We start from the raw sequence: 12,059 nt of genomic DNA, 5'->3' as shown, positions 1-12,059 counted from the left end.
TACAGTCCTAGTTTTCTTTTAGTTTTCTTTCTACTCCCAAGTTAATACCTAGGATACTGTAACTTTTATACGCAGGATTATTCTAGAGTAGTGAAGAGTTATAGATCAGAAACTGTCACTCCAAACCCAATTTATGACCACACACAAAATAACTGGTCTTATCAATCTATAGCCACACCTCAGGTTTTCTTCTGGTTTTTTTTTTTTTGGGGGGACCCAAACAGAATAAACAACCTAATTTAAGATGCCTTCTCCAAATAATAGTCATCATTTTAAAAATATAATCATTAACATCCTCAAATATGAAATTTGACAGTATGGAAGATATTAAAATAGGCCATAAAGGAAGCAGTTTCTCAAAGTATTATATGAAGATGCCAAGGTATAGATCAACTCTTATCTGAAAACCATGTTCTAATCTATTCCTCAATGTCTGGAATTCCACCATTCATATTTATTTATTTTATTTTTTTGCATTACCCTCTCTAAAAGGCAAATCCTCCACTTTCAAGTGGATTACCAAAATTAAAAACAAACAAAAAGCCATAAGCTTTAAAGACAATTTTTTTAGAGGGTCTGAGACAATGTTTTATTTTCAACAATGGTACCCACTTTGGACAGAACAAACATTTTGCTAAAGTGACTATTTAGAAATGAACCACCCATACCCACAGTTACACACCTCCTACCTACACGCAATTTGAGTGCACGAGTTCCTTTTGTTGAAAAATTATGCATGTTATCTTAAGGTTATATCATATTCATCATGATACAGGAGAAACAGTAGACTTCCTAAAGTCACATCCTTGGTTTTATGAAAGGTAGAAACATAAGATTCTGAATAAGATAGGAAAGAAAAAGGAGTTACCAAGACACACAGATACACACACACACACACACACACACACACACACACACACAAACAGGCTTTGAAGATAAGTGATTGAAGCAAAAAGAAAAGATTAAAGCAAAAAGTCACTAAAATACTTTGTGCTTTTGATAAAGCCAGTCACAAGTTCTTAAACACTGAGCACATCTCTTTGTTTTCCTTCAAATTCATGTTAAACTCAGCAGTTGGAAAGAAATAATATGGTAGAGAGCAAAGCTCCTTCATTCGTTGTCAGATTCATAATCCAATTCACTGAAAGCTTTCAGCTTGTCTTCACAGACTGAGTTTCTCCCTCAGTGCCTCACTCCTGGCCTGAGAAGCAGAGGTGCTCAATCTCATGGTCTGTTCACAGTATGTGTTTTCAGAGTTGTCAACAGCTGCAATTTACAAGTTTGGAATTACCTTCAGAAAATCTGTTTAAGCTCCTAAATCTCACAATGAGTTTAACACGGAGTTTATCTCAAGAAGCTTCTGTTAGGTTTTGCCCAAATTCACCGCAATAAATATTAGAATTGAATGCTTGGTGAGAAGCCTAATTGGCTGATTTTTACCAGTTATTGTTGTCATTGTTTTTGCCTCTGTAATTGTTATTCAAACCAATTCTGGGCATACAGAGAAAAAGAAAAGGAATTTTGGTTGCCAGCACAGTCAATACTATGAACTGTCTGATATATCCAAAAATTTTAAGTATCAAGAGCTATAACTGTGTGGATCTTAGGAGCGAGTAATGCCCTGTAGATCTTTGCTGATAAGACTGTGTCTGGAGCATTATGTTCAGTCCTGTTCATGATAATACTCTTAGGTGACATATATATAAACTGAATGTTATTAAGAAAAAAATCAATAAAAGTAGGGAAGAGACTTGATACCAATTCATATGGAGAATAAGATTTAAAATTCATGAAGTTATTTAATCTAGAGATGAGGAAAAAAATACAATGAGATCACAATAATTATGAAATACTTAAAGTATTTTAAAATGTCAGATCTAAGACCACTAAAGTACAAGGAAACAACTTTTCAAAACAAGAAATTATTTACAAGTAGAACTGAAATTAGCTGCTTTTACAGGTGGTTTCTTCCTCACCCTTGAAGGTAGCAGACACTGCAACAATAAGAATAGTGTAGATGAGATTCCTTACCTGGGTAGCTTATTTAACACTTCGATCTTGTATTTTCAAGTGTTCGTTGCCTGTCCTCCCTAAGACTATCAACAATGAACTGAAACGTGTATGTTTTCACTAGGGATTGTCCTATCTTTCATTTTCCTATAGATACAGTGGAAGCAGTTTTTGACTTCATTCAAAGGAGCCGGAGGATGATTGTTGTGCTGAGCCCAGATTATGTGACAGAAAAGAGCATCAGCATGTTAGAGTTCAAACTGGGTGTCATGTGCCAGAACTCCATTGCCACCAAGCTCATTGTGGTTGAGTATCGTCCCCTTGAACAGCCACACCCAAGCATCCTACAGCTGAAGGAGTCTGTATCTTTTGTGAGCTGGAAGGGAGAAAAGTCAAAACATTCTGGCTCCAAATTCTGGAAGGCCCTGAGACTGGCTCTTCCACTGAGAAGTCTGAGTGCCAGCTCTGGCTGGAATGAGAGCTGCTCTTCCCAGTCTGACATCAGTCTGGACCACGTTCAAAGGAGGAAAAGCCGTTTGAAAGAGCCCCCAGAACTCCAGAGCTCAGGGAGAGCTGCAGGCGCTTCTCCGGGCCCAGACACGATGTCGAAGCACAGAGGGAAGCCCTCTGCAGGCTGCCGGTGCTGTGTCACCTACTGTGAAGGAGAGAGTCAGCTTAGGAGCAAGAGCCGGGCAGAGATCCACACCCAGCCCCAGTGGGAGACACACCTTTGTAAGCCTGTTCCCCAAGAGTCAGAAACTCAATGGATACAAAATGGCACCAGATTGGAACCCCCTGCCCCCCAGATTTCAGCCCTTGCTCTTCACCATTTCACGGATTTATCCAATAACAATGACTTTTATATCCTATAATTACTGTGTGGTGGGTGGTGGCTGCTATTTCTACCAGCCTGTTATGTGTCATGAACCTATGGGAATAATTGACATTTTTATCATCTAACGGACTATCAGGTTGTGTCCCCTTTATTGATTTTTAAAAACTATTTATTTCTAGGAGACAAAAGACCTGAAGGACCTGAATCCAGATTTATTGCCTCTAATGGCCTCAGAAGAGCACACTCTTCTTGGGCCCTAGAAGGTCAGTATGTGCAAGTTGCCTAAAGTCTGATCCTCTCTCTTACCCCATGGTTTTAAACAGAGCAAAGAATTTCAGTGTTTCCTTTGAGTTTGTTGACCAACCTCATACTATAAGTCAGTCAGGTGTACTTGGGCTATGACACTTAACAGGGTATGTACATCTCAAGGGAGCATCATGGAAAGAAGTCAGTTTCAGTTTTGGTGGAAGCTGTAGGAACAGGCTCAATGGGAAACCTACAGAACATTTTCCCAGGAAGAACCAAGTACTCCCACACAGGGATGCGTAGAGTTCTGTCTCACTGTAAACTAGTGTTCTCTAAACTGCCTAAAGTTGTTAGCATCAATAAAGTTATATTTTTATGTGATTTCATTTGTACTAACAAATTTTTACCTCTCTCTTTCCCTTCTACTTTTTCATGACTTTTAAATTCATATCTGCAGACTATTCTTTTCAGGAAATTGAGATTTGGTTTGGGTACTAGGAAAGCTGAGCTGTATCTTTAGTTTCTTTCTAGGAATGATCTAGGAAAGGGCCAAAAGAGAATGAGAAAATGTCTCAAAGGAAATGAAGAGCTATACAAAAATATCATTAAAATTTTAGAAATGATAGCTGAAAAATCCAGTATGGTTAGGGGTTAGGGTAGAGTTTGGTCCATCAATCCCTTCTTCTCATTTGGAATTCTGAGAATAGTCATTCAAGGGCCTACAAGGATCAAAGAGTAAGAAAAAGGAGAAAAGAGGGCCACATATAAGTATAATACAATGCTCTTCATCTCGTACTCATGTGTATATGGACATAGATAGAGATAAATATCTCTTTAAATATTTTAATACAGTCATAAAAGGCACATAGCATTTGATTTCCAAGTCAGGGAGAAAATAGAGATAATTAAGCCTGGAGGTAAAGTATATATTTCTTTAAAAAGGATCATCCTTCACTCTGTTTCATTTGATTCCTGTCAATGATTAAGCCCCAGTGTTGAAAAAGCGTCATTTTTCAAATGAATCTCAAAATCCAGATTTTTAAGTAATCTGTCAATTATGAAATGACTTTAAAAAAAAAACAAAACAACAACCTAAACACATGAGCACATATTCACCCAAAGGGCCACTAATTTGTAATTTCAGAGCTAAAGTATTCACTCAAAAGGCATATGTCGAATGGGTATCCAAATAACCCTGGTGATATTGAGACTGAAGAACACAGACTGGCCCTAAGGAAATAATGGAAAACATTTATTCCCTCCCCAAACAGAAGACATCCAGACACTCAGAATAGGGCTGAACTGACCTAACACTCCATTAAGGAGAAAAAGCTGGAAATAGCGTGTCTTCCTTCTAGTCTGGTAAAGGGTCCCTGAATGGTGGTTTTACTGTAAGAAAATTAGAAGCACAATCTACTGCTCATGAACAGGAGCAAAGCAAAAGGAGGCAAAGGTGGTACCAGACATTAGCACTCACTTTAGCACGTACACTTGACTCCTCATGAACTATGGCCTTTCTCAGTTATTAATAATGAATGAGGGCTGGAGAAAGATACCAGAGCTTTCACCCCACTCCTCCCCTTGGAAAGAAATACAGAACTCTCTGTTGAAACAAGAAGCGATTAGATCCTTTTCATGCAGAACTAAGATGAGGGAATAGGGCCCTCCAGAGTAAATGGGATTCAACAAGAAACTTGTAATTAGGAAAGGACAGGCCACCCTACCTGAATACCCAGCAGTAAATGACAGTGTGCAACTCATGTTCTACATTGCAGGCCTTCTTAAAGAGATTAATCCATATTTGATGTATGTTCAGGAATCTTCACTTGGAAGACAGATAGTAGTTTCTCTCTAAGTCTGTTAAATAGTGGCTAATGTAAGTTGCTCCAAAACCCAAGTAGGGAGATAATGCTGTTATCCGTAATCAGTCTTATTCCTTATTAGCACAGTGTTTCAAATCATAAAATATGTTTGGGAAAACTGATAGATTACTTTTGTCATTTATAAATTATTTCCTAAGTTAAGAAAATAAATGAAAAGACTAGTGGGAGAGGCATGGAAAATTAAACATGAACTCTTATTATGAATGTGTAGCTGGATAATCGTGGTATTCTCAAAAGCTCAGTTTTGGTCAGTATCAATTTCCATTGACAATATAAGCACAATGAAACCAATAAAATGTTAGGGTTTTTGGCATATAGCCAAAATCTAAAAGATGTTCAGACAGATGATAGACCATACTTGTACTGTATGGAGAAAAGCAAGGAGGTTATATGAGTATTTCCTGACCCAACATGGTACACTTGAATGTAGTGTTCAGTACAATATATTTCAGTTGGGTGAATAAGGAGGAAAATATTTCCTCATGGGTCATGCAGATTCCTAACTCAATTGATATGGCTGTAGGTTAAATGGATATCACTTACACAGGAATATCGCCTTTTTAGGAATAAGTTTCAAGTTAAGCAGAGAGAAATATGAGACCTCCTTCTCTCCTGTGTTTTACCATGGGCTCTAAGGGTCTCCATCTCCTGTGAGCTAAAACGGAGATAATATTATTAAACTTATTGGACTTTGTGAGTATTAAATTGTATAACTCATGTAGGTTCATATCACAGTGTCTGGCGCATTGTAAGTGCTCAATAATTGTCGGCCAATTTTATATCCATAGTGAAACCACTCCATTTGCATAATTATTTATGGCTTACAAATTGATTTTATTACATCATTTTTTAACACAAAAGCAGTACAGAACAGGAACATATTATCCAGACTAAGTGACTTTCCTAATGACACTCAGTCAATTAGCAAGGGTTGGGCTTCTAATCTGGGCTTCTGACCCCTGACCCAGTGCCGATTGTAGAACTACTCTTGTAAGACTCAAGTGGAAATATTCCTATTACAAAGCCACCTAATTAGAACTATTTAATTTGAACTGTTACACATTCCAATCAAAAAGGCAGTTAATGTTAACCCACATGCAGCAAATTAAATGTCATATCAAGTATGTGATGTGACAACTGACCTTGTCATATTATGGTTTATATAATTTCACTTTAAAATATTATAACATTTAAGTATTAAAAAGTAGAATCATTTTGTCTTCTAGAATCAATGATCATATTATAACTTTCCCCTCAAATAGATAATTTATATTTTTCTTTATGGAAAATAAAAATATGTTCATCTTGAAAATAAAATATAATATTTTAGGAACTATCATTTACACCATGGGTTACAATTACTTCTTATAATTAGTAAAAACTCTGGTAATAATATATTTACTTCCTGTGTAAAGATCTGAGGTGGTTAGTAAACTAATGTTCCTAAACTAATGTTTTTGAAAAAGTTATGAATAATAAATTGAACTAATCATAAAGATGTGTACAGAAGGACAAACAATCCCTATGGCACTTGTTTCAAACCTTTGTGTCTAAAAGTTGTTTGGGGAGCCATCTTACAGGTGAAGATCTCAGGTGAAGCCCCTACTCCAGAGAGACTGATTTATTAAGTACTGGACATTGTCCAGGCCCTTGATAATTCAAATAAACTATTCCATGCATCAAACAAATATCTACCTATGATAATTATTTCAAACCCCATCATATTTTTATACTATTCAGGCTATAAGAGGAGACAGCCTTTATTAGAGTCTACTATAAAGCTCTAAAGCTCCTTAAAGTGTATTCCTAGATACATCCACATGAGAGCCAATTTTGGTTTCATATTAAAATGCATATTTCTTGATCCTATGCAATATGAGGATCTCTTGAGTGGAGCAGATTTGCACTCAGAATAAACTTCCCAGGTGATTCTGATTTACAAAAAAGCTTAAGAAATAGTCATTTTTATCTCTCTTTAACTCCTCTTTTACCCTTATAGGCTCTGATTTTCTCCAGCCAAGGAGGACTACGAATCATCCTTTTAACAAGCCATAGGTGTTTACAGGCTATAGATGAAAATATAGGGCAAGTTTAACTCTTGGAGTTGCCTCAGCACGAGGAGATATTTGAGTAGATGAGTAGCTAATGGAATATATTTCTAATATGTGAAACATCAAACACAGACATTTGGAATCTGATAGGACTGCTGTAGCTTATAATATATGATTATCAGAATCACATAAGCAATGCTGTGGTAACAAATAACCTCAACATTTTAGTAGCTTCGTATAACAAGACATTTCTTATATATGCTACTTGTCCAGGCATAAAGGTTTACTTTCTTTAGCACTGCCACCTGAAATGTGTGGCATCCTGTTATTCTATATTTCAGACTAATTATCATACTTGTTACTTTCTTAATTTATTGGCCAGAACTAGCTACACATACTGATCTAGTCATAGAGAAAGCTGGAAAATGCAGTCTTCCTGTGTTCCTGGAAAGAAGAATGAAATAGAGCTTGGAAAACATATAGCATTATCTGTGTCTAAGAATGGGATACTAAGATTGCCTGAAGAGCCAAGAGACCTACAAACTGGGATATGTCACATACTTTGGTAATGAAGGCATAGAAGGACTTTGCGGCCAACACCCTACCTCAGGTTGCCAACCTGTCAAGTCAGATTGCTATCGGAGAAAAAAAAATGTACAGAAAAGTGTAGACCTTGTGTTTAAATGTTCCTCGAAGAAAAGTCACTGAAGAAATGCACAATAAATATAGCTTCTAATTAAGGGGAAGCATTCTTAAAAATTGAAAAATTTTAAGTTTCTGTATTTGGTTAATTTCCATTCAGTTAGTTCTCTAAGCATGTGATGCTCAAACTATCTGCCAATGAGCCATTTCATTTTTGAATATTCAGGAACCCTCAGAAGAATTAAAGACATTTAGAACACAGCAGAGCATGTAACACAGTCATTAGAAAGCATCACTGATTTCATTTATCTGAAAAGCTAAACAGGGAATTCAAGCTGAACATGTTAAAGCTCAGATTAAGGAAGAGACTAATGCTAATGTGTACTTTAGGCAGTCTACTATTATCTAGGCATCTGCTCTATGACTTGAATTCTCTGTACTAAAATCTGAATGTTTATATGACTCTTCTAATATCATGAAATAGCATTTTATCATGAGAAAAAATGCCATTTTGGGGGTGGTAAAGATCGATGCTGAAGAACTTTTTTCCTACATTTAAACGTAGTTGGTTTTAGGCTTCCTGGGTGGCTCCCTGGTGAAACATCTGCAATCAGGAGCCATGAGTTCAATTCCTGGGTCAGGAAGATCCCTTGGAGAAGGAAATTGCAACCCACTCCAGTATTCTTGCCTGGGAAATCCCATAGACAGAGTAGTCTGGTGGGCTACAGTCCATGGAATCACAAGACTCGGACATGAATCAGTGACTAAACCACTACCACCAAACTTGGTTTACAATGTTGTGTTAATTTCTGCTGTACACTGAAGTGATTGTTATACACGTATGGGTGTGTGCATATATGGAGCTTACTCCACACTGATACATCTATCAAAATGATTTATACACACACACATATATATATATATAAAATCTTGTAAAGGATGACTGACTCAAGTTGTCCATACAATATTTGCAAATATTTCAATGAAAAATCAATAGTGACATATTACAAATTTGTCATAAAGAGGTTAAAAAATCCTAATTCACTAGACAATTTTTCCCCTTAAAATGCAAAACTTAAAACTCATTTCCACATACTAGGATTTGAGTCTTTTATTTTTATATCTTAATATGAAATTATATAATCTATGAGAAAAACCAAAGCAGATGATAGCATTATAAAAGTCACCAATGTAATTACTTAAGTGCATAGTCAAAGAAGACCAGAACATGTGATCTGTCACCTAGAACAGGAAAGTGTTGAAGGTGTAGTAACTTGGCTATAAGCAAAACAATTTGATGACTTTTAAGAAATGTCAGGAGAAAATAAATAAATAAATAAATGAACCCATTCATTTTTTCACAAACCCCAGTAATAAAAAGGGAAGGATGATGTATAAAACTCCCCAAATATCATACTTGAAAGCTAAAATGTGGAGTGGATGTCAGGTATTAAGGAATAAAGTTGAATGGTTACTTCCATCAAATGGGCTCTTGATATAGTAGAAAAAATACTAGATAGGAGTCAGAAGACCTGAATTGGAGTAACAATTCTTCTATAAACTGTGTGATTTTCAAGCAAACACTTTTGCTCTCATGTTTTGAATTTCCTCATATATAAAATAAGAGTAATATAATATCTACCTCATTGGATTGTTGTAAAGGTAAACTTATATAATAAATGTGAAGCTGTAAAATGTGGAAACTATTTACTTGGGCTTCCCAGATGGTATTAGTGGTAAAGAACCCCTCTACCAATGCAGGAGAAGTAAGAGATGTGGGTTCAAGCCCTGGGTTGGGAAGATTCCGTGGAGGAGGGCATGGCAACCTATTCCAGTATTCTTGCCTGAAAAATTCCATGAACAGAGGAGCCTTGGTGGGCTACAGTCCATAGGGTTGCATAGAGTCAGACATGGCTGAAGTGACTAAGCACAGCACATGCACTTGATAGTGGGATGAAGATGATAATGATATTATAGAAGAAAGTTGAGGAAATGAAGAGGTCCAAATGAAGCTCCTTAGTCTACTAAATACTGGGGTATTTCCCACAGTACATAGAGTAATTGTAATCTTTCATACCTAAAAGTTAGAGAATAGACAGTACAATTTCATATGACTCTAAACACTGAAGATTACAAAAAAAAATCAGTTTCTGAAAAAGTAAGAAGTAGAAAAATAACTCTATTTGTTTTGCATTGCCATATAATGAATTCCCCACAGCGGCTTGAAACACCTATTGATTGCATCACATTCTCTGTGGGTTAGGGATTTGGGAGAGGCTTAGGTGGGTGGTTCCTCCTCAGAGTTACTCCTAAGGTTACTGTCAGAGTGTGTCCAGGGCTGTGGTCATCTGCAGGCTTCACTGAGGATAAAGGGTCCACTTCCAAGCGCAGGCACATGGATGTTTGTAGGAAGCCTCAGTCCCTTGCCATATGGACCACCCTGTAGGGTCATAGGGTTACTTAGTATCCATATGACACATCAGCTGGCTTACACCAGAGGAAGAGATTCCAGAGAGAGAGGCAGAGAAAGAGAGTCTCTATCACCTATGACCCAGTCTCCAAAGTGATGTATCACTACCTCTGCAATAGTCTATTGGTTAGAAACGGGTCCCAACGTCCAGCCCAGACTCAAGAAGAGGGGAAATTAGCTCTTAAAGGCGGGATCAAAGAATCTGTCAACATATCTTAGAACCAGTCCTGTAACACAGAAAAAAAAAAAAAAAACCTTTCAGTTGAATAAATTGAAGTTCAGAAAAAGAAAGTGATTGGTCATTAGCCTTCCTAACTTCATCCCTAATCCAATAAGCTAAATGCTGGCACCACAACTCAAATGAGAACTAACTAACTTGTTCTGGCTAGGACATTTCTTCCGTCTAGTGAAAGATTATAGACTGGAGAAGAATGATATCATCTGTAGTCCTGGTATCTCTCTTTCTTGCGGTCTCTTTCTTCTTTCTCTCTTTTCCTTCCCTTCCCCTCTTTCTGTTCTACTCCACAAAGAAGCAAGCAGGCTCTGAAAACTGCAGATGGATGAGGTAAGTGGAACTGGTTAGCCATATCTTGGTCTGGAGTTAAGTCCAAATATAGAACTTTTATTCTGGGCTTGCTTCTAAAGATATTGGAAGTGATGGTTTATTTCAAAAAGCGGATGCTGCAAGAGGAAAGATGAATAGGTAATTGCTCTCTTTGAAGTAACCCAGGTTCTAGTCTTAGCTCTGAACTGAAATGATTATATATTAATAATCAAGTCATTGATCCCCTGTATCTCAGACTTCTCAGCTGCCCCAACCCCATAAATGGATGGAGTTGGACTAGACATTCTATTGGTTCAGTTCAGTTCAGTCGCTCAGTCGTGTCCAACTCTTTGCGACCCCATGAACCGCAGCACGCCAGGCCTCCCTGTCCATCACCAACTCCCAGAGTTCACTCAGACTCACATCCATCGAGTCAGTGATGCCATCCAGCCATCTCATTCTCTGTCGTCCCTTCTCCTCCTGCCCCCAATCCCTCCCAGCATCAGAGACATTCTATAGGTTGCTATAATTTTATACTTCTTTGGTTTACTTTGTTGTTGTTTAGTCATTAAATCGTGCCTGACTCTTTGCAACCCCATAGAGTGTAGCCCACCAGACTCCTCTGTCAATGGAATTTCCCAGGCAAGAATACTAGAGTGGGTTACCATTTCCTTCTCCTGAGGATCTTCCCTACTTAGGGGGTCAAACCCACATCTCCTGCATTGCAGGTGGATTCTTACCATGGAGTCACTGGGAAGCCCTTGGTTTATTTAGTAATGCTTAAATAACCCCCTCCTCTCTCACACACATATACACCAGCATCCAAGTCTAGTTATAATTGGAAGAATATTTAAAAGGTATAAGTTTTCTTCTCAAGGAATCGTGAACAGTGCTTTATTTAGACCTAGTTCCTGTAACATGCATTCTTCACTTGTAAAGCTAAACAGCTTACTTCTTTCTGTCCTCCCTTATCTGTTTTCTGTCACTGCCTGTTGCAGTAGCTCTGAGAAGATACATTAAGTTTGTATGGAGCTTCATCATAGTTCAACTCTGATGCCTTCAATTTCTCTAAACCAATTTTAATGTCAAATTTCAAGGTCACCACTTTGTAAATTAGATTGAACAAAAACGTTAACTTCTTGCTTCCTAACAGCTTTATGTTCTTGTCTTTTATCGAAACAAACTCCAAATGACCTTGTCATTGTGATATATGTTCATATATTTCACCATGCCAAAAAATAAATGGAGACTACTTCTGAAACTACACAGTGTATAAACAGTAACATCTATGGAGTTAGAAGATCTGAGTTCTAATTCATGCTATAATTCTTTTATTATGAGACCCTGAGCAAAGCACCAACTGTGTCATAGTTTCAAT

General features: G+C 37.3%; 1 protein-coding gene across 1 annotated transcript in view; it reads left to right on the top strand.

Moving 5' to 3' along the window:
* The window catches only part of IL1RAP (interleukin 1 receptor accessory protein), a 153,929-nt gene extending 151,032 nt beyond the window's left edge, over positions 1-2,897 (top strand). The window contains exon 11 of the mRNA XM_012097075.5: positions 2,164-2,897. Within this exon, the coding sequence (XP_011952465.1) occupies positions 2,164-2,882 (719 nt within the window). The 3' untranslated portion in view covers positions 2,883-2,897. The remainder of the gene's footprint in view (positions 1-2,163) is intronic.
* Positions 2,898-12,059: the final 9,162 nt, after the last annotated feature.

The sequence above is a fragment of the Ovis aries genome, chromosome 1 (genome assembly GCF_016772045.2).
Source record: "Ovis aries strain OAR_USU_Benz2616 breed Rambouillet chromosome 1, ARS-UI_Ramb_v3.0, whole genome shotgun sequence".
Taxonomy (NCBI): domain Eukaryota; kingdom Metazoa; phylum Chordata; class Mammalia; order Artiodactyla; family Bovidae; genus Ovis; species Ovis aries.
The sequence above is the reverse complement of the archived record's forward strand: the minus strand, read 5'-3'. Positions and strand labels throughout refer to the sequence as shown.